The following is a 27,422-nucleotide window of genomic DNA, read 5'->3' as shown; positions in this document are numbered from 1 at the left end:
CAAATTTGTAAGTATAAAAAGATTTAGAAATTTTATATAGTAAGATGTTCCATTTGTCAATATTCGCATCAAATTTTAGTACGATTTATTCCCAAATCGGGTCACAGACCAATAGTAAGGTGTGCAGTAGCATTAATGGGACAAGTTTTTGATATTCCTGAAATTTGGAAGAGCGAAGCAAACAGGCAGTAAAATCTTGGACACATGTAAGAAATGGTTATTCCATCTTTTCCTGTAATTGTTTTGTAGACAACATAGTAAAATAAGTAAGGTACACTTTGATAATGCAGACAAATGCAATACAATAATGTTCACACCAAAAATATACATTTTGTGTGACAATATTTTGTGGGGGGGGGGGGTTACCACCACATCAGCAACTATGCTGATGCCTTTTCTCTCTATTCATAACTTGTGGCTGCAAGAACAGGGCTTTAATAAAGTAATTTTAAATACCTTATTTTCTGCCTAACACAGTTCACTATGTTTATGCATAATATACATTTTCCTCATAAAATATATTTCTGAAGAATGAAACGATAAAAACTTTTATTGATCATGATAAAACTAAATAGTAAAATGAAATACCTGGTACCCTTCACAGTCATACAGGTAGGCTACTTCCAAGTACTCAATCTGCAAAAAAAAAATCTGTATAATCAGAAATCAAATAAAAAAGACCGTAAAAATAATTATATAAATTTAGTAATCAAAAGTAAAGTTTATTGAAAAATTATCATCTTCATCATTATCATAACATCAATTTCTGAATCATCACCACCACTACGAAGATGAACATCAATACCATGTACCACCACCATCATGAACGACATTATTATCACTACCATGATAATGATCATCATTGACATCAACACCATCATGATGACCATCATCATCATAATCATCAGCAGCACAATCACCACCATCATCATCATCATCATGATCCTCACCATCAACATCATCATCACCATCATCAACATCATCATCACCATCACCACCACCATCATCATCATCATCATCATCATCATCCTCATCATCACGATCCTCATCATCACGATCCTAATCCTCCTCCTCATCATCATCATCACCATCATCCTCATATCATCATCATCATCATCATCATCATCATCATCATCAAAGTCCTCATTCTTACGACTATTACCATCATCAAATTCACCATCATTACCACCACCACCATCACCAAATCTATCATCTCCATCAATGTTCTCCTCATCATTATCATCATTACTGCCATTATCATCCTCATGACTTTGTCTTACCCTACAGACTTCACAAAGGCCTCCTACAAAGAGTGGATGTTTGGCAGCCAGGCTGGTACTACCGCATCCAATGCAGATATCTACGAGAAGATATACATAATAATAATAATAACATTCCACTTTTACATAGTGCTTAATACATTAGAATAAAATCTCTAATACCGCTTTCAGTAACTCGCTGGTCCGGACCAGGCCCACGCTAAGTCGTAAAATTTTGAGTTTATGAATGGCGCAGGCTAAAATAGCTCGCACCTGGGCCAGGCTATTTTGGTGCTGCTTTTATGAGCACCAGACCAGCGCTGGGCCTGCACCAGGCGCCAACCAAAGAGTTTATGAACGATAGCAGCACCACGCCCCGGCCAAAATTCCTCGTACGGACAATGGTAACACCACGGAGCACTTCTAATCTGTCATCGGATCCTGGCATGCCTGCACACAATGTATGCACTTTCTCCACTCCCCATAGAGCATTCCAACAAGAGTCCTAAGGCTCGGTAAATAGGCATACTACATAGACTTTCACATCCCTACCAGGTACCCATTTAACACCTGGGCTCCGTAACACAAAGGTTTGCGATGAATTTCAAGTACGAAAGAACCGCACTGATTGGTTCCCAGTCAGTATTTTAAACAGAGTGCGTGTGCAACAACGATCTTGATTGGCCATTGGTATTTAGCGATTGATTGCAAACCTTTGTGTTACGGAGCCCTGGGTGGATAGTGGTAAAGTGTATATCTACGCCTTGCCAAAGGATGCGAGGCTGATACATAACAGACATTGGAAGACTATCCTTTTCTTGTCTCACTAGTATACATGTACTTTGCGTATGGGCAATTCCATGAAATATGTACGTCGGACCCCCCATATGTGTGGGACCTTCATGAAATTTTCTGTCTCTGATTTCATGTTCTTTTGACAGTCTGAAATGTTATCAAAGGACAATGACTTGATCAGTTTATAAAAAGTAAGACCTGAGAAAAATAGGGGTCGGACGTACAAAAAGGTCGATCATTTTATGGCATTGCCCGCATATAAATGAAATTTCTTACATTATTAGGCTAATCCTAAAAATAGGGATAAAGATAATGTGTGATCTGCCACCCCAAAACCAACAATAAGTGGCTCATAATTAATTAGAGATTTTATACTGAGCTTGACAGAGCAAACCCTAAGCTTTAAAATGATTTTAATTTGTCAAAATTCACCAACATTAACCCACATTTACTTGATTGAATAAAGGGAGAAATTTGGTGATGTTCAAAGAATAAGGAGAAAACATGGTTTTAAAGTTTTGGGTTCACTCAAGCTTGAGGTTTGCACACTACAATCTCGATTTTCAAGCTGTCCAGGAAAAAACAGTAAAAAAACCACCTCCTGTATCTTGTGTTTCATTTAACTTCACAACTTCAACTTTTTACAGTATGAAGAAGAAGTGTTACTCTTTCACATAAGCAAATTGCCTTATTTTTATTTTTTGAAGACCAAATTAATGCTTTAACTATTTAATAGAACCTTCCCTTATATTATTTATATTATATATGGGGCGTTGCAAGAAACTTGCGATCAGTTGCAAGTCTATTTTCCGTGCCTAAATCAATCACATCTCTTTAAATCAAATGTAAATTTGTGATTGATTGCTGAACTGCTTCTTTTATGAAGAAGTGTGATCAGATTTACTACAGCTAAAATTGATCTATTCATTGTAAAATTACAACAGAATATTGGCGATTGATTGCAAATAATTTCTTCCAACACCCCCTTATTGTTGGGATTTCGGTTTGCTGGTCACATGTAAAACCATATCAGCTTAGTGACACAAAATGCATAAATGTTCCCAATTTCAAATATGCGACATAATTAAAGAATTAATTCAAGACTAGTATACAAGATAATGCAATAATACTGTAGAAAGGCAATGAATCACAATAATGACAAAAATGATATGCCGATGATTAAAATGATGATAATATTGATGAGATATTCAAACAGTATTTTGAATGCAACTTAAGAAATGATGCATGCCAAATACATCATACCTTCAACTGTCACTTTCCCAGCCCTTACATTCTTCATACTCTCTCCTGAAATGAGAAAAATGTCAAAATGAGCTTCAATACACTGTACTACAAACTCAAAATATTTTATACCTTACTATTTTATTATGTACTATTTCTGGTGTCTATATGAGAAGCAAACCAACACCAATGCCTACACAACCGGTCAGCTGCAGTATTCTTAGAGAAATAACAGCACAACTCTCTCACCCCATGTACGTTCAGTACCTCATGTAATTGTTTTACAATGTCACTTGCAGAATCCCCTCCCCCCATACTCCTCAAACCCCTCTTATGGCCCCCTTACAGGGAGAGTAAAATGACCAATACTTTGTGTGGTCTCCAATTGTCTATGTATTATAAATAACTAGTCTTAAAAATTAACATTTTGAGATAACCATCAAGAATAGGGAGAATGAATTAGCCTATAACGTTATTCATACAGAAAACTGAAATTGTTTTTTTTTTAGAGGAAAGTAATTGCTTTGCTTCTTTGGAGCATAGTTAGTGTGGCATGAATGTATTTGGTGGTGAATGCTGCTGTCAGGGCCCTGTCTTCCAAAGAGTTGTGATTAATCCGATCAACCTCACCTATGGACGGCCAGCGACGTCAACATCTAACATGCAAATTTGTTTAAATATTTTCTAGATATGATGTATATTCATACGTTCATCATTCTCTTGAAGATTCAGTGTGATTCTCTTTGTTTACTAAGGAGATACAGCTAATTTCCTGTAGAAAAAAATTATGGTATGGATGGATTTCCATACAATTGAGATTGATTGGATCAATCGTAACTCTTTGTCAGATGGGGCCCGGATGAGAGTAGTTGAGGATTTTAGGTGAGACTATCAAGGCTGCTGGTTCATTTCTGTTTAAATAGAAAATAATAATAATAATAACATGCAACATTTATATATCGCTTAATACAAATGTTTCTGTATACTATTCATATATCATACAGCCCAACCTCTCTTATCTGGACACGTTGGGACCGGCACCAATCCGGATAAGGGATTTATCTTGATCTGGGAGACCCAATATTAAATACATGCAGCTGCTGCCTCAGCCTCCCAATGGCAGTAGCTACACGTTATCTATTGTAGTGGGCGCGCGTACAGACAGTATTCACTGCAGCGTCAGTGCAAATTATAGGCGGTATTTTTACGGAAATGAAATCGATCGATGGCCAAAACTGTTGGATAATTTACCTGCTAAAATGGTTGAGGTTTACATCGAGCATACCTCGAAAGAAAATGACTCGATGAAATAAAGTTTTACAATTAGATCATCGCGGCAGGTATTGCAGCTTCGCAATGTCAGCCTAGCGTTAGCTAGCGAGACATGTGTTGTTTTTCCCGGGAAACAAAAAGAGAACATGATGAAATGTTTGCGCTGCGCCCTGATTTACTGGAAAATTATCCTGCCTAAGTTCTTTCGGTGATTTGGGTGAGATATTTTCATGAAAAATAATGTTGTTGTATGTAGACTATATTGGAAAATATATGTAATCAAAGTGAGTTTGCATACAGGATTGAGTTTAGATTGAAATCTCATTTCCTCACGTACTAGATTGAATTGGAAAAAAAAAATCTCGGCAAGTGTGCATCCGGATAATAGAGAGATCTGGATAAGGGGAGGCCGGATAAGAGAGGTCGGACTGTATTCATATTCACATCATATATCGTATTCATATCATACCTCGTTTATCTTCAAATGATTCCTTTTGATCAGGTTTCTTTTTCTCTGGGCTGGGGGTGGGTGACTTTGGGATAGGGGGTGTTTTCTTCTCCTCTAAAAAAAGGAAAAAAAAAACCCCGAACAATATACTAATTGGGAAACTCACAGGGTAACTCTAATAAAAATATTTTTAATAATAATAATAGTCAGTTCTTGTATAGCGCATAAAACATTATGAATAACGTCTCTATGTGCTTCAAAAGGACTTGAATATTATTACCCCGGCTGTAGCTCAAGCAGCTGGCTTCCAGCGTTCGGCATTTCAAGGAATAAATTCCTGCCAACAGGTACCCATTTACCTCACCTGGGTCGAGTGCAGCACAATGTGGATAAATTTCTTGCTGAAGGAAACTACGCCATGGCTGGGATTTGAACCCACGACCCTCTGTTTCAAAGTCCGGAGACTAATCCACTGGGCCACAACGCTCCACATTTTTAGAGTCTGTATGTGTTTTGTGTCTTGTCTTATTTTCACAATTTAATACAAGGATACGGTTGTTCTATTACCTATTTCATTCTAACAATTTTCTTCTTTGGTTCTTCATCGTGGTAATGGAATAAAATGAATAATTAAACAGAACAAACAAGTAATAAATAATTGGGCATGCACTGTACCAATGCCAACTATCAGGTCTAGATTCCTGCTTCTATCAGCTTTGTTAATCCAGGCTTCAGTTTCAGGCCCAGCAGTTTGATCATTAATAGTATAAATATGACGATGATCATTTTTTCTCATAAGGGACTGCCTATATACATGGTATACCTATCTTCATAGTGATACAAAGAAGCCTCTCTTATTTTTCCTTATCTTTGCTTCAGAAAAAGAGCTCAGGTACTTCAAAATTGCCTACAGAATGACTTTGTACTTTCACTGACACCAAGTTGCAGATCAAGGGCAAGGGGGCAGGCAGAATCCCCCCCAACCCTTATCCTAGACCTACCCCTGCACTTGTCAGTGATCATTTGCTAATAATTATGAATCATTACCTTCCGATGGTTGGATGCTTTCTGGTCCTTCAGGGTTGAACCGGTCGAAAGCCCAGTCTTGCATCACCTTACATCTCTCCAGCATCTTAGCCTTATACTCCTGTCTCTCCTTGATAGAACATGGGGCTGTCGGAGGGGTCGGTGGAATTGGCTCGGCAATGTCGAATTCCTTGCCGGCTCGCTTTGCTGCAAGCTAAACATTATCAGAATTGAACAATGAAGACAATGTAAACTTGAATAATATACACGCACATCATTTGAGGTGAGTAGGTAGTTAGGTACCCGGTAGGACTTCGCCCTTGAATGCTTTAGCGCCTATATGGTGGCTCAGCTACTGCCGGGGTAATAATATGATACCAAGTATCAAGCGTAGTTGCGTATAGTAGCTGTGCTATATAAATGGACCATATTATCATTATCATTAATCTCATTTCCGAATGAGCCAATGTAATTAAAAGGTCAAGGGTGTATGAAGAGTTTTTCTGAAATTGCAAATGACAGATTTTAACTGCCTCAATACAAGTTTTTACGATTGTAAAATATTTATAATGAGTTTTATAGAAACTATGTAGTTCTGTGCATTCTTCTCCTTTCTTCATCTGGTGATATCATTGGCTCGTGTTCTGAAGTCAGGTTTAATTCAAACTCTGGTTTGAAGTTGTGGTTTAACTATAGAAAGCCAATTATGACATGAATATCTAACAGTACAGGTTAATAATCAGCTCCTTGGCACTCATATCATTCACAACTGTCTTGGGATGGTAAATGAGTCAATTGTCTACATCATTATAAAATTAGGAAAGAGCAAAGGTAACATGAGAATCATACAAATTTAAGAAAATTTTGACATCTTTGGCTTCCCATTAGTTTACTACAGGGTCAGACCATGGTTAAACTCGACTTCAGAATAGGCCCATTATCTCCCAAATTTTGGCCAAATATTTGCTGCATCCAGCAATGGAAGATTTGTAATCTAATTCAATGATAATAAATATTATTACAAGTATCATTATTACATTATCATAATTATCTTATTACTATTATTATTATCATAGAATTATCATCATATAATCATTATTATACAGTGCGTATAAAAAAAAAGTTTACACTTTGAAAAAGCCCTAGGAATTAAAAAATATACAACATGTGGGTAATTTTTTCACATATATTCTTGGGTTTGGGTCTCATCTATCCAATGAAAGTAAAAGTTATGACAGAATGTTACACTTGAGTGAGCACTGTCCATTATTGTAAAACTCGCGAAAATATGTTTGCGCAGAAATGCTCGTTTTCATGCTGTGTCAAGGGGAAAGGGCGAAATCAAACTTACCCTGCGAAACATTTCTCATACATTTCCCTTGCACTTTTCGTCAATTGAAATAGAACGGATACATTCAAGCATTTTGTAACAATTTTGCCACCCAAATTGAAATTTCAACACTTAGTATGCACTCTTCCAAGTGTTTTGGGCAAGGAAACAAGTTAAAAAGGTAAAAGATATCTTCAAATCAATTTTACTAGCTAAATTCCATGTGTTCTTCATGATTAAGGTCAACTTTTATTCGCATCACTATTTCAAAGTTCTGCGCAAATCATTTTTCACTAACTTTTCAAAAGTAAGTGGTGCTCACTCAGGCGGAAATATTTTTCGACAGTTATATCGTCATTTGCTTAAATGGATCTGTACCAATGTTGAAATGTGGAAAAATCTTCAGGATATTACAAATGTATAATTTTATAGGATTTTTTCTAAGTGTAAACTTTTTTTGATACGCACTGTATAATTACCTTAGAGTCATTATTACGGTACTAAAATAATAATCATCATTATTAATTAGCCAAGTCCTAAACGTCAGTATAGGTATGTTACGGCAATTTCCATTGCTTCGCAGAGTTTCATCAAATTGTTAATTTATGGAATCTAAGGAAGGTAAAAACAGAATATCTTGAAGATGCAAAGATTTTGACCTACATTAAGAGCTTCATAGCAAGCTTTCTGGTACAGGGATAGCTTCTGGAAGGTAGATGAACTGAACAAGGTTGGGAACTCTTCAAAGCCTGCAACCTGACTGAGGCTCAGCTGAAAGATGAATGAACATTGACAATGTCAAAAAATCAACACTGCTAACAGATGTCCTATGACCCTAATCGTAATCTGACAAAAATTCCTTTCAGATGCTTTTTTAACAATGAGAAATTGAATCAAGATAGATATTTTAACTTGACCGTTTATCTGGGACCAGTAACACAAAGTATAGCATTCATCGCAAAACATTTTTCTACAATTGATTGCATTGACTACAATGTACAATCAATCGTAAAAATCAAGCATACGATTAATCGCTAACCTTTGTGTTACGGGATCCTGGTGGGATTCAAAATTATTGGTTGCACAGCACATCGTTGTTTTATAGTTGCATTGCTATTCATATTTAGAAATGCATTTGTCCTTTAGACTCTTGTACATGTATAATCTTTAGGGTTAGGTTTAGGAGGATAATGATCCACAGCATTCACAATGCAGTCATTCCCTTTCAATTATTTATATTACAATTTGATAATTGTCTATTGTAATGTTATGTTATCAATTTTTGTATATACTTCAAATGTGATTATATGTTACTATGTCAATTGTATCATAATTGTAAATACGAAATTGAAAGTGAAAGTGAAAGTGGAAAATAAAACAATTGAAATGAATGGAATTGAATTATGCAATGTGAAATATCATCATCCATGTGAGGTTTCACACGCCTACGTGAACCCTTACTAATGTGCCACTCTGTCTTATCTTGCTCTACATCGTTTAACTTTTTATGGATACATTTTTATGGTGATGTAAGTATTTTTGAAGATGTTACCAGTGTAAACTTCCCATCTCCAAACCACTGGATCCATCTGGTCAGGGGAGGAGGAAGTTCCCGGATGTTCCTCTCATAGTGATGGACAATCTGACCAGGCCACCAGCAGAAACCTTTCAATTTACCAAACACCAACTGTCCTCTGCAGAATGCATCTGTAGACTGGAAAGAAAATACAAAATAGCTATGATTAAAAAGATGGAATTGATCTAAACGAGTGCACAAATACTGGGGGTGCCATTTAGAAATGATTTTTTTTTTAAGTCTGAAAATCATCTAGAGTTATCCTTTTCCTAAAACAAAAAGGTGATTTCTATGGCCCGAAAATGTGTTGAAAACATCCAAATTCAAACTTTAGTGTGAAAAGTGGCATCCCTGGATAATCTATTCAATTATTTCTACTGATCAATGCATGTTAAAAAAGAAAAAAAATCACTTCTGGAGGGTACTCATTTCATGATCAGTGATTTCCACTGGCAAATCTGCCTAAGCCATTCAGATGCAAGGATAAAATGCACCCCAGGAAATTTAGAATTTGAGAGGGCAGACATACTTTTTCTTAATACTTTGCAATGGTAACGTAAATCCCTGGTGTGACTAATGGCAGAAAAATCAGTATTTGACATTATAAAATCCCTTCTTGATAATTCCACAAAACTGACGAACATGACACAGCCGCATGAAAATGTCAAAATAAAATAACTCTTTTCCTTTTTCTCCTCCTTCCTCTTTTCATTCTCACAACTTCCCTTCTGCTCATGTCCATTCCCTTCTTTCCTCCCCTCTCTCTCTTCCCTTCCTCCTTCCTCCTCTTCTTCTTTTCCCTCCCCTCTCCTCCTCCTTCATCTTCTTCTCATTTTCTAACTTCTGTTATCCATCTTCTTCACCTTCAAAAATCTCTATTTGGCCCAAAACCTTCTTCTATTTCCCCTATAAAATCTATCTCAATACCAAGCTTTCTAGTTACTTACATCATTTTCTTTACCATCCTGAACTTTGACCTTTGTTTTTCTGCCTGCTTCCTTTCCATCACTTTCTTTTTCATCCAGAGGAGGTGGCTATCAATTTGAGAATTGAAAAAAAATCACTTTTATGGAAAACAAACCTGTAATTTATCATTGTCACATCAAATGGATGCTATTGCTTCAAGCAGTTCTCTGCTTAAAATAGCTATCTCAAGCATTTCATCCAACTTACTAGTTTACATGCCTTATGTATAATATAATTCTCAGTCTTAGTCAATATTATTTATCTCGTTGATTGTTACATTTAAATGTAGTTTATAATTTCTATCATATGAAATTTTAATTTATTAATGATTTGTCGATAAAGTGCAGAAACTCCTGCAACCTCCCCCCCCCCCCCAAAAAAAAAAAAACCCATAAATTTAGCTTGAATGAACATACAGGTAACTGCACAAGTAAAATATTTTGGAACAGTATTAGAAATCTGTAGGACTTAGGAGAAATGTAATTTTATAGTTGGGGAGGTATACAACACTTGGATGAACATTCAACTCCTGCAAATTTATCTGGAAACAAAAAAAGGCACTTCACCAAGGTTTCATTTCAACAGGACAACTGGGTTTTTAAAAGTTGCTTATATTCATAAAACTGTGAAGGGCATAAAAAGGCAGGTACACAAATAATTTAGCCGTCGAATCTCACTCCAATCCTCTTGTATTTCAACATTTTGTTCAGTAAGTTGAAACAGGTAAAGTTGTCATTGTTTATTATTGTCCTACATGTATAACATAGCAAAATGTTTTTATTCTGCATCTGTTTTTGCAATAAAAAAGATAAGAGCTCATGAATTAGCAGCTGAAGAATACATTTCTCTGCAAATTTAATCTTTGATCCAAAACATTAAAATAAAATGATATTTATAAAAAAAATAGTTCAATATATGGCTAATAATAAAAGATAACTTCTCCCAAACATGTTGGAACAATCACTTCAGTCTTTTCATATTTTTTTTTCTTTCAATTCCATTCAAAGTTTTTCAAACATTGTATTTATTGATGATCTACGTTTTGTTTGCTGCTAAGTTTGTTAATGTTTCGTTTTACATTCAAATCCTAATGTGAATCTTAATGCCGTAACATTCTGTACATACGTTATGCATTTTGTAAATATGTTTATTGTTATTCAGGGCCCCATGGAAGACCACTTCTTATTGGTGAATGGGCTACCCTGTCATAATATCAGAAATAAATAAATATAATAAATCTACCATGTTCCATTACACATGCAAAAAAATAGCCGCAGCTGGATCTTTCTTGTAATAGTTTGTAGGCACAATAAATGAAATCATAAATAACATAAAAAGATATACATTAACATAGCTCATGCACCAGTTGAGTGAAATGCATAAAAGACAATGAATGCATAACACGATAACATTTTAAACAGCAGACTTAAAGGAGAGAAGAAAAAAAAGGAGTATAGATAATTACCATAGCAACAGCTCTCTGTTCTTTTTTTCTCCATCTCCTGATCCTATTTGTAGAGAGAGCAGCAAGGGAGGAGCCAACGTCATCCGAAGCCTCTTTTGATGATGGTTGCATCTAAAAGGGTGGCATATCACAAGATAGATATTGAAAAAATAAAAATTTGAAGAAAAAAAAACATATTTGACTTAAAGTATTTCTTTACCCCTTCCCCCAATGTTGGATCAGTCATTTCTAAAATATGTTATCACTGAAATATTAGCATTATCTCATCAAAATATAGCTAGAAATATAACACTATCTCCCATCAAATATTATTTGTTTTTGATAGTAAGCAAATAATCACCGTTGGTGAAGGTGATGGGCAAACTATCACTTTTGAGGTAAGCTGGATGTAGTTATCTTTTCAAAGCAAAGCTGCAGAAAAATAGCAAGTACATCCAGCTTGCCGAGGAAGTGATAGTTTGCCTTGTCACCTGAAATCAAGAGGGGATTATATGCTTTATATTCTGTATCAGAAAACCACTATAAACGAAGAAAAAACCAATATCAATATGTGTCCAGAACAACTTTTTTTTTAAAATCAAGATTTCCTTTGAAAAAAATCCATCGAGACGATTATGATTGCTTTATTGCTAGCGCACGTATGCAAACTGTGCGCAAGCATCCGAGATCAAGCAAGATTGTGACCTCACAAAAGAATTTTAGTGTCACAACAAAACAATCGAGGGGCAATGCATTTTTATTTTGTGCAAAGTTTTACTGCTGGCGCGTATGTAGGCCCACACTCCGCGCGCCCACCTAGATCTTTCTCGATCGTGACTGCAGAAGATGGAGAAAGATGGACCCAAAATCGAGCGGCACTGACCTCTTCATTTTTTCCGTAATCAAACTAATTCATAACGTGTTATGACCCTATGGGCGGAAAAAAGATCCCCAAACAAAAGAGGTCCATCACGGCAAGTGAAGATTGATGAGGAAACTACCCTATGTCATGTGACCGACTTCTGACCAATCCTATAGCAAGATTCTTATATGCGGAATACAATTCACAATATTTTCCATCAAAATGTCATGCAGCTTCAAAGGAAGTACTGTGGCCAATTAGTCAAGGCATCTGGTAAAGACATGAAAAGTCTGAGGTTCAATTCCCTTCCATGGCATCTTGGGGAAGGCATATACTTATGCAGTGCTATTTTATCATACAAGAATTAAATGAAATTCTTAAAGCCATATTTGTATCAACAGAAGCACCTGTTTTTTTTTGCTTTTTTTAATGAAAATTACTTATACTCCTCACCATAGAATGACCATACTGCAGGAGGCTCTGGGACCTATCCTTCTTTGGTGATACCTTCTGTGCTCCTTTCTTTGGTGTCTTAGAATCCCCGCCAACCTGGAACAGTTTGACCATCTGAGGGCGCTGTCTCAGCGAATGCTCCCATCCACCTGCTCCTCGTGCAACGTCTCCATGAGGCTTTCTGGATCGAACAGCTTTCTTTATGTTTTCTGGTTTATGTTTCTTCACATCCTTCTCAACTGACGGGTTATCAATCCCTTCATCCTTTTCAACTGGTAGAATTTCGGTCATTTCCTCCAACTTTTTGATACTGACAACTTGATTACTGGCCTTTTGTCCTCTGATAGAAGCCTGAGAAGAACATTCTGTGCTTGAGTCATGTCCTACAGCTGGGCTTTGATAACCTTCTTGACCAGAGGGTGAGCTTTGTCCTTCCACTATGCTGCTGCTGCTAGGTTGATTGTCTTCCCTATTAGCCCGTAAGGATTCTTCTCTCTCTTCAAGGCTGCCAAGATCCATTGAGGTGCCAAGTGGCTCATCCAACTCCTTGACAGTATGCCCACTCTGTTCATGTACTTGGACACCAGAACACTGATCTGCTGATCCAATCACAGTTTCTACTTCTATTACATCCTCTACTCGATAGACTTCTACCTCTTCTGAGCCTACTTCAGGAACAGCAGTGTTTTCCTCATTACCTTGTCTTGCAGGCTGCTTCAGTTGAGTGTTGGTTACATAGTCCACTAGCTGGACACGGCAAGGCGATGTGACTGGATTCTCAAGGCTGGACCAATCACTAGTGGGCAGAATTCTTCCAAAGACAGGACTCTTGGGCAGTGGTGAATATTTGTTAGAGGATACATCTTTAGATTTCGTCTTACGTTTAGGACGTGATTTCTCCTTTTGTCCTTTGGTCTTGTGTTTCTTGTGAAACTGATCTACAGTTTCCACTGAACTGCGATTGTCAATATTCATATCTATCTGCGTTGAACTTGATGATCTCTTACTTTTTTTAGGTGATTTGTACTTGTGCTTCTTGACCTTGTGGGATTTGCCTGCATTTCCTAGTGAGTTGAAATCATTGTTGGCCTGAGAATCATCTTCTTCGGGATTTTTATCACCAAAAACAGCCATATCTAATCGTCTCGCACTACAGGATTTCTTACTCTTTTTAGGTGACTTGCCTTTGTGCCTCTTGACCTTGCTTGACTTGTCTACCTTCTCCTGAGAGCTGCAAGCCTTCTCATCATTAGAATTGCCCTCTGCAGCTGCTCTTTCAACATGCCGCAAGTTTAAGCCTGGCAACAAGTTGTCAAGGCAATCATCAGGTACACTTTCATCCAACAAAGAACTATTCACCACATCTGCAAGCCCGTCTCCAAGCAAAGGAGGGTTTCCCTGGCTTGATTCTCCAGTGTTGTTCTTTTCAGTAAAGCCTTGAATGCTCTCAAACCTACATGTAAGACCTGGGAAAGGGACAGTTCCTGTGTCTCCTTGTGAAGAAGATGGAACAACAGTTTGGTCTGAACCACAAGAATAGTTTCCTTCTGCAAGCATGGGGTCTTGATCTATGAACAGTTTCAACTGGCCGGATTCTCCATCAGACTCCACAACTGATGGACTTTGTGATCTTACGGAAGTAATCCCTGTACACCTCAACAGCATCACCTTTTCTGGTTCAAGAACCCCACCGTGTTTCTGACCGGACTCCAGAACCTCCCCTTCATCTGTAGGTATGCTCATTTCACTGTCTTCTGCCTGGGTTTGCAATTCTTCCTGCAAGTAATTCCCTAACACACTTCCTTCTTCTGGCGCCACCTTACGTAGAACCTTTCTTGGTTGCAGTGATTTGCGCTTGTTTCTCCAAAGTGGCCCAGGCTTCTGGAGCTCATAGTTCAACTCGAACTCTCTGTCAAAAGTAGCACTCGACTCACTGCTGGACAACGATGCTTGTTCCCCTGGTGCCTTTGGATTTCCCTGGAACGATTCATTCTGAGGTCCTAAAGTGGATGACACAGTACTATCATCGATCAGTCCATCCTTGCTACTGGCTGGACCTTGCAGGGGTACATACTGCATCTTCTGACCTAGTGGAAAGTCACTGGGTCCACTCTTTGTGCCACTCAGAAGAGTCGACGTGCTCTGGGAAGATACTGTTTCAGTTCTCATGAGATTTGTTGCATTTTCTGGTTGCAATTCCTGCTCTTTTATCATCTTATCTTCATCTTTCATCAGAATATTTGATGACACCTCTCCCTGATCTTCTTGAGCTCTCTTGAACCTCTTATTCTCTCGTCTATCATCACCAGGAGACAGCTTATGCTTTCCTTTGAATACCCTGCTTGGAGATCCTTTCCGCTGTGATATTCTTTGAGATGACCCACTCTGAGATGGAAATAGATAATAGGGTCACAAATATATTAGAATGCTGATCTTGATAGTGATCTATCTTTATATCATGGAAAATATAATAAATGATCTAGCCATACATAGAATCAAGTTAATAAATCTACAGGACCTTCTTGTCTCCAGAATTTGTCATCACCCCACACATCTTTTGTCAGTAGCCTGTTTGATATAAAATAAAATGTAACCTTGTAAATCATAAAAAGTGTCCTTGTTATTCAGCCCCCCTTGTGATCTCAGGCATTGATCGCGAAAAAATTGGCTTGTGCCTTACCCATGGCATAATCTACAAAAATATTAGATCAAATTCTGTGAGAAATCTCATTGCTAATTAATGCGTAAAATCAAAGGTTTGCCCTTACTAAATAATGCCCCTAAAATGCTAATTTTTGGTTTAAAGACTTTTTATAAGAATCTGATCAAATGCAACAAATTTCAACATCACATTTACTTTCTTATGTATTTTATTGATTATAAATTTCTTATGTATTTCTTTGTTTTTCTACATGTACTTTTTGTTTTAATGCTTTTTTTCAATGGAAATTATCAGGGACTTTATTTAAACTATAAACAAGATGAAATTAATTGATTTTAATCAGTAAAAGGAAAAGTAATAATACATTTATGAACTTTAGCTGGATTTGTACACAAATTCACATTTTTGCGCAAGTTTGGGTCAGCATGCACATACGAAATGTTGCGTGATTTCGGAATTGCGTATCAGGGGTCGCAATTTTGGTTTCAAAAGTTTGCGAGACTTGAAACTAAAGTCAGCCCGCAACGTGGTCAACAAAATTTGCGCAGTGGATTTATCTAAAAAATGTCATGGTCTTATTAGGGCTAAAGGTCTTATCAGCAAAACAAAACACTGAGATCAGGCATTCTGATACTGAGGACAACAAATACAAACTAAATCATGAGCAAAAGCTAAAAATTGCATATAAAAAAAGCTGTCAAAGTGCAAGCTTTTACTGCAATAACACACTTCAAGTGTTATCTAGGCATTGTCTCTAACAAACTCAAAGAATTGTTATTTGGGAGGGGGGCTGAATTTGAGGATTATTGCTTCAAAATTAGGAACTATTATTACTAAAATATTTCCATCTGCCCGATTAAAAAAGTATTAAGTATCGATCCTGACTTATCATCAAATGCTGATACCTACATTCAGTACCCTTCGAAATTTATTTGGTTAGGACGTTAGTACAACATAAATAATTACTTTTAAACCCTGCAATGAATTTAGAGAGCTAACATGTCACTAGATATTTAGCTGAACTGATATCAATCATTATACTCTTACCCTTACCCTTAACAATCATTATAATCTTACCCTAAGAAGACGGAGAAAAGCAAGACCATGCTTGAGTGAGATACGAGCCGACATACGTTTTTGTTTGGTTGCATCCCATGTACTGTAGGTCCGCAGGAGCTCCTATAAGATTCAATCACAATAGGCATTTGAAATATTATCACATTGGTTACTTTCCTATGTGTTCCATGCAGGCCTTGATAACTCTAGTAAAGCACTATTCTTGGCACAGCAATTCATATTCATACAATTTTGGATGTTGTACCAATATCAGGTATAGCCCCCCCCCCACCCCCACCCTCCACAGGCAAAAATATTTCCTCCCTTTAAACTTCATTTAAACTTGATTTCTCACACAGATGTATAATTCTTTTGAAGAAGAAAAAAACAAAAAAACATTAAGTACCTGTTTGCTTGGGAGTCTCATATTGTCTTCAGTGTTATGGTCTCATACACTGACGTAGAACATTGGCTGCAGAAGAGAATGACAAAAGGAAATTTTGCTTACTTTGAAAATTTGTGTGAGGTTATGAAATAAAACGGATTATTAATTATACAAGGCATTTTTAGATAAATGTCATATTTCGCTTGCTACTTTCAATCCGAGACCAACGGGGTAAACATTTGCCATGTTGCCCTCCCCATGCTTTGCCCATAGGAAAATTGTACAAAAACAGAGGGCAATATTGGCCATATTTTTGCAGTACACTTGCGCAGTAGGAGTTGATTATGATCGCTAATTTCAGTATTTGCCCTTAAGGACGTTCCACAGTTAAAATGAAATCCATGTCATTTTCACCAAACTTTGCTCATAGATACTTTAGACCCTTAATATTCGAAATATGCAAAAATTAACATAGGTCCATGTGCTTGATTTTTTGCTACAGAGCTTCAAAGTTCACCCAAATTGATGTTCTTAAGAATTGCGCATTCAAAAGAATTTGGCATTTTTAGACCGCCCAAGATTACTACAATGAGTTTAAACCTCTATTACCCAGTCAAAATACATGAAAAAGTCATCAAATTTCGCAAGAGAGTTAATAATTGTATCGTTAGAATGGAGAATCTATTTACAGTGCTATTTATTTGCAATTTTAAGTTTAACAGCACTGCCAGTTCTTAAAAATGACGTAAAAGATAACAAAATCCCAATCTAAAAAATGTGAAATTTCAGTAACAAACTACAAACGTACAATATATGCTGCACTTTATTCAAAATCCATGTCATTTTCACCAAAATTTGCAGAGATGTAGAGGAAGGTATACCTAAGAGGTACAAACATTAAAAGATAGGGGTTCATGTGCTTGTTTTTAAACTATCAGAATTTTTATTAGAGCAAATGTGCTTTTTAAAACACCAAAAATGCGCCGAATGCTTTGTGTCTATGTGAAGAAAAAATCAAAACCACTCTACCATTTATTCAAACTCGGGGTAATATTCGTGATTCTTGGCAGCACTGCAGAGTAAAGTATTTTGAAATTGTAGAGAATTTTTTTTTGAATGGTCCATGGAATAATTCCATTTTTTAGTTTCAAGAAATAACACATATGATCTGCAGTTAAAGTGCAGAAGATGAAAAAAATCAGCTCAAACCTGCAGCTAATTAATCACCTGTTCATTCATTGTGACGTCAGCGCGCAGAGTGTAAAATATGCGCAGATCATATTGCGCACAAACATAACTGTGGAACGTCCTTAAAAGACCCATATTGCCCTCGTCTAAAGACTCGGGCCAATATGATTCTTTTACTGGCAATATATTTGATGTTCCCCTCAAGGCCAGTCAATATTATATAAATATCTACTTCCTACTAAAGGGTTTAAAGGGGGTGTTGCAAGAAAATTAGCAATCAATTGCAAATTTCTATTGCTAATTTATATAAACTAGTAAGATTTACTTTTTTTTAATTGTCAGGGTGATTCTCACAAAACAATTTGGCCTTATCATGAAATTCAGAGAAAAATACAATACAAAAACTAGCACATTAATGATGTTGAGCTCATCCGGCATCTCGCAACGAAATTTAACACAATTTTAATTTCAGCCCAGTTGACACTGTAGTGAATTACATTGGTGACATAAATTGAGGATATAGAATTGAAATTGATGAAGAAATGACATAGAAGCATTTTCTGTGATCTATGAATAAATTTCATATAAATTAAGCATAAATAATTTTGGTGAACCTCATGAAGTTCTACCAGATGGAAGAAAAAAATCAAAATCGGTCGACAATTAAAGAAGAAGCATTTTATCTGAATTTTTAAAAATACGCATAAATTAGCATATTTTATGAGTTTCAAAATTCTGTGTAGGAGTTTTGAATCCCCCACCTAATGATATCATATAAAGCAAACAGAATTGATATCAGACATGAAATGATGAAGAAGAAGCATTTTGAAATTCAGTCAACAAATAAAGAGGCATTTTCTGTGATTTATGAATTTTGCATAAATTAGCATAAATAATTTTCTACTCCAAATTGAACAATTCTGTGTAGAAGTTTGGTGAACCTCATGAAGCTCTCTACCAGATGGAAGAAAAAAAAATCAAAATCGGTCAACAAATAAAGAAGAAGCATTTTATGTGAATTTTAAAAAATATGCATAAATTAATTTTGCATATCTCTTTTTTTAGCATAAAAATTGTTCTAGTCAAAATTTCAAAATTCTGTGTAGAAGTTTGGTAAACCTCATTAAGCTCTACCAGATGGAAGCAAAAAATTCAAAATCGGTCAATAAATAAAGAAGCATTTTTGGGAATTTTGAAAAATTTAATGAGTTTCAAAATTCTGTGTAGAAGTTTTGAATCTCCACCTAGTGCTATCATATAAAGCAAACAAAATTGAAATCAGACTTGAAATGGCGAAGAAGAAGCATTTTTAAATGGTGGACGAACGCCAGATGATGGACGCCACGCCACGCCATGGCATAAGCTCATCTGGCCCTTCGGGCCGGATGAGCTAAAAATCAAAATTGTATCGAATATAACATTATAAGACCAAGGGCAAGAATGAGAGAAGGGAGTGAGGAATCACCTTACAGGTCAATATGGTAAGCAAACCTTGTTTATTTATCCAATATTTTTTAAGAATTAATATTAAGCCTTATAGGCCGGTGTATTTTCAACCTAATACAGTCTGCAGACTCTTCCAACACATACTACTATTACTAGTTTCTATTTCTGGTAGTAGGCTAGATCTACATCTACTAGGCCTAGATCTAGACTATCTGCATTGTCATAGAATGACATATAGTATGAAATTCAGATATTGTTGCTTTTCGAAATAATTGTGTTTTATTGCATGTACTTGAGTTTAATAACTCCTTCAAGTTCAAAGCAAGGTCACAGCTAAAACAAGACCATTCAAACTTCAAAGGTACATAGACCTTGCTCGATCCCGAGTTTTCTTTGTTTTTTAATACAAAACTGAAAGTATGTTAATACTGTTCGATTGATATTACAGTGTAGTTTATGCTCGATTCCTACACATATTTCTTTAATGTATTTAAGGTGATAAGGGTCAATTTTAGGCGTCTTAAAAGATGGATAATGGAAAACTACGTAATACAAACGTGTTTAAGACGTCAGCGACCGAGTGAAAGTGCAAGTTTGATTCATGGAAATTTGTTGTTAATGTTATTAAAGGCAAATGAGAGAAACAAAAATGTCTCATGATAGTTTGTCAATTATTTGAAAACAATCATTATTTTGCTTAATGTGGTTCAAAAACTCATAAATTCGAGGTTAAATATGAGACCTTTTTTTCTTACACTAATTACATTGAAACCCATGCAGTTGTACGGACAATTACCTGCGCACGTTTTCAAAGCGGAGGAATATTTTCTGATGATTCTTTGGTGATTCAACTTTAAGCTAGTTTCGATTAAGTCGCTTTTTGACAAATATTACGATACGTTGCTAAACACTTAACAAATAAAGAAACTGAATAGTGCAGTTTGATTATAAATAATAGATGTTTGTGTAATTTTCAGAAACAAAACAAATGACATTTCAAACACATTTCAATGAAAAAGAAGCGTTTGTTTTAATGATAGATAAACACAAGTGTGTATATAAAAGTGTAATGATCAATAATAACATACAAAGATACAGTATTACAATGGAAAAGTGAAAGAAGTATGAATATAATTTTCAAGTTTATAACCCATTCCCGGGGGGGCCACTTACATTGACGAGTGGATACCATGCGCGACCAAAAAAACACGTAAAAAGGATGTCCTTTTCACGATAGGGCACGTTACGTACGTAACGTGATAAGGGTGTCAAAAACACAAAAATAATGAAAAAAGGGTGTCTATTTCGCTAGTAAAATTACGTGTTTAGGGTCGAATTTGCGGGAATGATAAAACAAAATTAAAATGTTTTATAAAGGATGTCCATTTTGCCCCAACACTTTGTGTTTAGAGTCCGATTTCGCGAGGTGTAGAAGGTGGGGTCGTACTAAACCAAATAAGGTAAAGCCGACGACCGAAGGACCCGTAACAATAAAACATTCCTGTACTTGTTTAGGGGATCATATCAAGGAATATTTGCCAAGAGTATCGTTTTGTTTCCAATACTTGTTAAGGGTAGGTTTTCACACGCCAATACTTGTTAAGGGGGGCATTTTCAGAATATGGAAATTACGTGTTTAGGGTGCTTTTCGAGACCCCATGGTCGCGCATGGTATCCACTCGTGAATGGAAGTGGCCCCCCCGGGAACCCATTGTAACAAGTATGTGAAAGGAACAATAGTATTTGATCAAGAGTCTAAATCTTTGTTTAATTCTTATTTGCTACACACAGTTGTTGAATATAAAGTTTAATATACTTCCAAGTATTGAAGGATATTAAAAGGAAGCTATCTTTAGAAAACGCATCCTCTGTGGTTGTTGTGACGTGGTACTGGTACTGACATGGTCTCAACAACATGCATCATAGTCATACACAAAAATTCAATAAAATCTTTTGAAACTCACTGAATCACTCTTTTTAAATTTTAGTTAATTATTTAATGACCTCGAATAATGGAGGAATTTAGCTTCTGCAAGTGGCCCATGGAATTGTGACAATCTCACTGGATACGTGTGTGTATTTTTTCTATCACATGCGCTACTGGTGGAAACGGCCTCAATCCAGCCAGTGCACGTGCTGCAAATGTTACGAGACTGATCGAGACTCCAGCTAAGACTTAGTTAGAGCATGGACCTAGTACTAGGTCCATGGTTAGAGTTAGATTAGACTTTGAAACCACAACACCAGCGAGACCAAAAATCAACATGAAACCCCACATGCATGTATAACAAAATAACTCAATGTAACTTAATTAGGACACATCACTTCTTCTCACTGATGTTCTTACCAATACCATTGATTGAATTCCTCAATGAAATCCCGACAGTCTTTAACTTGATTTCCACAGTCTGGTTTCCAGCGCAGCTTCAGTATTCAACGACAACATGCACCGTATACCGGCGCGGCACACCGTTACCGCCCGTGCATGCATAGCGCATGAGCTCATCGAGATCGAGCTCGGGTAAATTCCACGTGGTACAGGTACGTGCCTGGTAATTTTTGTTTACAAATAAAGTACGACCCCTGTACGACTCGTCCATTATGTACACAGGTTAAAGTATACACACAAAGAAAATTCACGAAAGTGATGATTATAGACAAATTATATATGAATGGAAAGGTCTTGTCTTTTTATACACAAATATGTCACTAAAAAGTCTTATCGATGTCGTGGAAATGCAAGAAATGAAATTATTAGAGACCATTCTAAGCCCCCCAGCCGCCCCCCAGACCGACAGTTCACGCAGTGAAAACAGTCGAGAATAATGACGTCACACAATAATCGAGCTCATCATCCCTAGCCCTCTGTGCATAATACACTGAATCACCTTACTGACCTCTTCAATATCTTCCGAATTTACCGTTTTCTTCATGTAATGTGACATCCGAATTCTGTTTTCGACAACTTCAGACTATAAGGGAACCAGAACTGTGTTATTTTGCCCGTTTTTTATTGAATTGTGAACTGGAAAGATCGATTTTGTCCACTCGACAGTCTTCGTTGTGTTGCTCTACTAACTATTGAAAAACTCCAAGCTGCACGGTCCCATTCACTTGCTCCCGATGCATGTTGCAGGCTACGCTGTTTGATCCAGTCAAAAGTCAAGGTAAGCATGTTTGGAAACTGTACTTGTTCTGACGATGCATTCAGGTCAGATGACAGATACAGATCTGATATAAGTTTAGAATCATGCATTTTGGCATAACTACTATTAAAATTAAAAAGTTTTTATTTTAGAAATAATGTTTTTGTACAATTCCACCCAAGGCAAGGGTTCATTACATGCCGCCACGCACAGAAAAATCAAGCCATAGAAGTCGTGTGTTGTGGACCCAAGAAGTGAGATCCCAGACGCCTCCAGGCTAAGCACGCGCGACCCACTAGTTAGAAATCCACTGCCAAACGCGGTTCGTGGTGCGGGGTTAGTATACTTAATACGTGTGAGTGGCACAATTCCAGCAGATTTTTTCTTCAGATTTCTAAAACTGGTCAGGACTCAGGCAGGCAATTAAATTATTTAGGATCACTGAGTGGTATGGACCATGGCTGAAAATCTGCTGTTTCAGAGGAATGTTTAAGTTTTTATTATACACAGAATTATATCACCATGATGCCGATGTCATGAAGCCAGACAAATTTTCAGCAGTGATTACCCTGATTCCTGGCCAAAATCACTCACACGTATTGCGAGGTTAGTATTAGTATACTACTAGTACGTATTGCGAGGTTAGTATTAGTATACTAACCACGAACCGCGTTTGGCAGTGGATTTCTAACTAGTGGGTCGCGCGTGCTGGGATCTCACTTCTTGGGTCCACGACTTCTATTGCTTGAATTTTCTGTGCGCGGCGGCATGTAATGAACCCTTGGGTGGGCCAAAATTAGAGTCTGGTGTTTCTTTCTGATTAGAGTGTTGCTGCATATATGTATGCGTAATGCCTTCAACAATGAAGATAAATGCAATCTTTGTAATGACACAGAGACTCAGAGAGCACCGTACCTCAAGTGATGTTCGTGTAGTCTCCACTTCACTACTGGAGTACTGCTACAGCCTACACTACGCTACACACTTACCCGGGTAGGTGTGGCGTACATGTACGGTAGTGTAGCGGTAGTGAAGTGGAGTGGGGCCTACACAAACATCACTTGAGGTAGAGCTCCAGTGTTCTGAGTGGAACTTTTCAGGTGTCTAAACCTACTATCATTTGTTGTTGACCGGGAATTACATGCCACCGCACGTCATCAATCATCACGATAATTAAATTCATACTTTGATTTGATTATTTAAACTATTTCTTTTTTTCTCTCTTCTACACACAGATCTGCACAATTGCTAACTCTGGTGACTTCTGGTCTCTGCTTGCTACCTCAATCTGGGAGATTCCATCATGTCCTTTTACTATGATTTGGATATAGCCATTTTTTTCTTCACTCTTTCCAGGACCTACGGTTTGCAAGTTGTGGAATGATAATGATACAAAAGAAAAAATTTCTTTATCAATCTTGGAAACAATTTTGAGCACAGTTTTGGAGAGAACTAAGAAATTTTACTCGGACAGGAATACAGCTTGTCAAAAATAATAACACACAATTTAAAACGAAAGAACAATTTTAATGTTACTAGGGCATTTTGCGAGAAATGTTATACTCAATCACACGTCCCAAATCAAGGGAAAGTCCTTTGATTAAACATGTAGTTGAATTGCGATTGCAACTCGACCTTATTACGCTTAAATTTGAATTTAAGACTTACGCTTGATTTGCAATTGAACATAAGTTTCTTGCAGTGCCCCATAATTATGTTTTGTTATCAGATATTTAACGTGCTGATTTTTCTCGAAAGGTATAATATATTTGTCCTTTTAAACGGTATTTGAATATGGGTACGCCTTTTATTTGTTTTCCACAATATTTATTGCATGTATGAACAGAAGTGAAATATTTATTGTGAAGCACTGTGAATGTTGTGTGATGGTTCATCATCAGACTGAAAGCCTGGTGGATGTGAGGAAGTGGCCTGGATGAAAGAAAAGTGAACATGTGTCCAATTACTGATTTGCATATTCTAAGACAATTTTGTTTCTGGATAAATTTTGCTATGCATTCCCTACATTAAGAGTAAAGGAGAAGTCCACGCAATCAAAAATTCATTTGAATTTAAAGAAAAATAACAAGATATTGCAGGAAATTTCATAAAAACTTTGATTCAAATTTATATAATTACTATTTTAACAGTTCCGTAAATATAACCTATTGTGATCAGATGAAGAGTTTCCTATCGTCAAATCTGCAAAGAATAAAAAACAAAATGCCACAAAAAATATAGAAACGAATGTGATGTGAGTGACAACTCTAATTTGCATATCATTGTTTTGTGTATATGACTGTTTTGAGTAAAAACAACAAGGGAAATCACTCTATTCAAATAATTTTTAGTTGATGTGGACTTGACTTTTAACTCTACCCCTCCCATCCCAAATAAGAGTAGAAATAATCTAATCAAGAACTTGAAAATCAAAAGCAGCAATTAAGAAGCAAGATTTGATAAATACAGGTCTGAATAGAATTTCACAAGAAAATAAAAAGAGAAAAAAAAGATGGGTAGGGACGGGGAAGGAATAAAAAAAAAATACCCAGAAAAAAAAATCCGAGTTTCGAACCAGGGTCCTCGCACATGACAAAACAATGGCCAACGCATTTGGCCACAGACCATCGCCCTAACAGGAAGGCATTTTTAAGATATATGAAAGAAAGTCCGCTCGCCGCCGTTTCCTAATAATGCTTCGGCAATTCAACTGCAATTTCAGTCATTTCGCGATGGATATTGCCGTGTTTTTTTTGTGATTCCTGACTTTGCTACTTAATGAAATTTCATAATTTTTGTTCAGTCATAAAGAAGAATGTCTATGCTTTATATTGACTATAACATCAATGTGACGCAAGTGTGATTTCTACGTGAAAATATGCTTTGTTTATTCACCTATATTTCTTGGAAAAAAAAAAATTCTAAGCTAAATATCGGTCACCAAAATACGTTAAATGTGCACTTTTTTTCACTGTTCAGTAAATTCAAACTTTTATCTATATAACAAGACCAATCTTAAGAGGAATAAACAATTCTAAGAGCAAAAAACGCTGATTGGAAAGATCGTCTCCAATGGGCTGCTGTCAGCTCAGCTGCTCACTGCTCATTGTGTGACGTCACTCAGCTGGAGCTCGCAAGAGGACCGGTGGAAGGCAGAAATATGGCATGAAAATAAATCATTTTTGAGAGCTGATTTCTGCAATCTCTGATCACTATTTTGAAAAGTGAAGTTATATATCTGATTAGTAATACTTCCCCTTTACAATGATGACCACATAAAGTCATTATAAAATACTTTTGATTCTTTGGATGTATACTTTAAAGACATTTTAATATTAAAATGTTAAACATTTGTCATTTTCATTAATAAGAAACAAATTTGAACACTTCAAACAAATTTTTCAATCAATAAATTAATTCTCAACATATGGCCTATACATGTACTTATAAATCCATCAGCAGTGGCGTAGGCCTATATACGGGGGGGGGGGGGCAAATGCAGCATGCCCCCCCCCCCTGGCGGATACTAAATTTCACCGAGAAGAAAAAACGGGAAAAGGAGAAAAGGGAAGGAGAAAGAAAGGAAAAGGGGAAGGAAGTCCAAGGAAGGGGTAAGGTGAGGAAAAGGGAAAGCTATAGGGAATTAAAAGTTAAGAAAAAACGTAAAAAATGGAAAACGGAAGGAATAAGCGGGAAAAGGAACGAAAGAAGAGCATATGTGAAAAAAAAGAACAAATTAATTCCGAAATAGTACATTAGCATGATAATGAAGGGGAAAAAATGAAGATGACGAAATGGCAAACAAAAGCGGGAAATAAAGGTAGAATGAGCCAAATCAGGGGCGGCGATCGGGGGGGGGGTACAGTGCCCCCACTTTATGAAGTACTGAAAAGTTGCCCTTTTTACATAAGAAAAAATGCCCCCTCATGATAGTGTATACTGTACGTGCCCCTTTCACCTGAGTAGAACCCGTTAAGTGCATTTCCAATTTTTACCCCAAAAATGACCCCTTAATTTCAAATATGTCCTGTGTCCTACCTGAGAAGGACCCGTTTTATTTGTGAGCATAATATGCGCCCCCTTGCCTTAATTCTTGTAAGTGCCCTTTTTCGAATCAGTACCCATTTTTACCCAAGAAAAGTGCCCCTCACGCGTACCTGTTATAAGTACCCTTTTCACCATAAGCAGTGGTGTATCTAGGGAGGGGCAGGGGGGTCACGTACCCCGGCCGGGCGCCAATTTCAGGGGGTGCAAATAAAGAAAGGGGAATGAAGAAAAAACTGCAAAGGAATGATCATTGAAGGATAACCATATGTCCTGTTCTATTTCCACGGTAATGCAGTTTCCAACTCAATTTGAAAATTAATCTTGCATGTCTTTACCCAGGGATATATTCGTGCCAACTTTTAAGTGATAAACTTATACTCTTCAAGAATTCCAGCCAAACAGTCCTTACCTATTTCTTTTTCAAACGCAAATATCATAACTTTTCATCTCTTGCTGCGGGTTTGCATGCTCTTCATCAATTTTTAAAAACAGTTCTGAAAATTTTCTGGTTTAATTGTTAAAGTCTTTCATCAAGCGCTGATTTGATAAGGGAGATACAAACCCTCTTCATTAATATTTACAAAATCATTAAAATTACCCTTTTTAGGTGAAGATATATATATATATATATATATATATATATATATATATATATATATATATATATATATATATATATATATATATATATATATATATATATATAATATATATATAATAATCAAACTAAATGAAGAATAGTCAAAGAATGCTCAAATATTCCACTATAACTAGTTTCGTTTTTAATTCTTCAAAAAGACGAAACTAGTTAAAGTTGAT

The 27,422-nt window shown here is 36.5% G+C and overlaps 1 protein-coding gene across 3 annotated transcripts in view; it reads right to left on the bottom strand.

Annotated features, from left to right (window-relative positions):
- The window catches only part of LOC129270237 (DNA (cytosine-5)-methyltransferase 3A-like), a 37,212-nt gene extending 15,354 nt beyond the window's left edge, over positions 1-21,858 (bottom strand). Inside the window, exons 1-13 of one of the 3 annotated variants that reach the window (XM_064105429.1) lie at positions 21,758-21,858; positions 16,798-16,863; positions 16,413-16,514; positions 12,674-15,058; positions 11,380-11,490; positions 9,896-9,982; positions 8,925-9,086; positions 8,036-8,143; positions 6,064-6,256; positions 5,038-5,130; positions 3,318-3,362; positions 1,281-1,360; positions 589-636 (exon numbers count right to left, since the gene is read on the bottom strand). In XM_064105429.1, the coding sequence (XP_063961499.1) occupies positions 589-636; positions 1,281-1,360; positions 3,318-3,362; positions 5,038-5,130; positions 6,064-6,256; positions 8,036-8,143; positions 8,925-9,086; positions 9,896-9,982; positions 11,380-11,490; positions 12,674-15,058; positions 16,413-16,514; positions 16,798-16,818 (3,435 nt within the window). In that variant the 5' untranslated portion in view covers positions 16,819-16,863; positions 21,758-21,858. The remainder of the gene's footprint in view (positions 1-588; positions 637-1,280; positions 1,361-3,317; positions 3,363-5,037; positions 5,131-6,063; positions 6,257-8,035; positions 8,144-8,924; positions 9,087-9,895; positions 9,983-11,379; positions 11,491-12,673; positions 15,059-16,412; positions 16,515-16,797; positions 16,864-21,757) is intronic. The other 2 variants (XM_064105430.1, XM_064105431.1) reach the window with 2 other exon arrangements.
- Between the last annotated feature and the right edge of the window lie 5,564 nt (positions 21,859-27,422).

The sequence above is a fragment of the Lytechinus pictus genome, chromosome 10 (genome assembly GCF_037042905.1).
Source record: "Lytechinus pictus isolate F3 Inbred chromosome 10, Lp3.0, whole genome shotgun sequence".
Taxonomy (NCBI): Eukaryota; Metazoa; Echinodermata; class Echinoidea; order Temnopleuroida; family Toxopneustidae; genus Lytechinus; species Lytechinus pictus.
The sequence above is the reverse complement of the archived record's forward strand: the minus strand, read 5'-3'. Positions and strand labels throughout refer to the sequence as shown.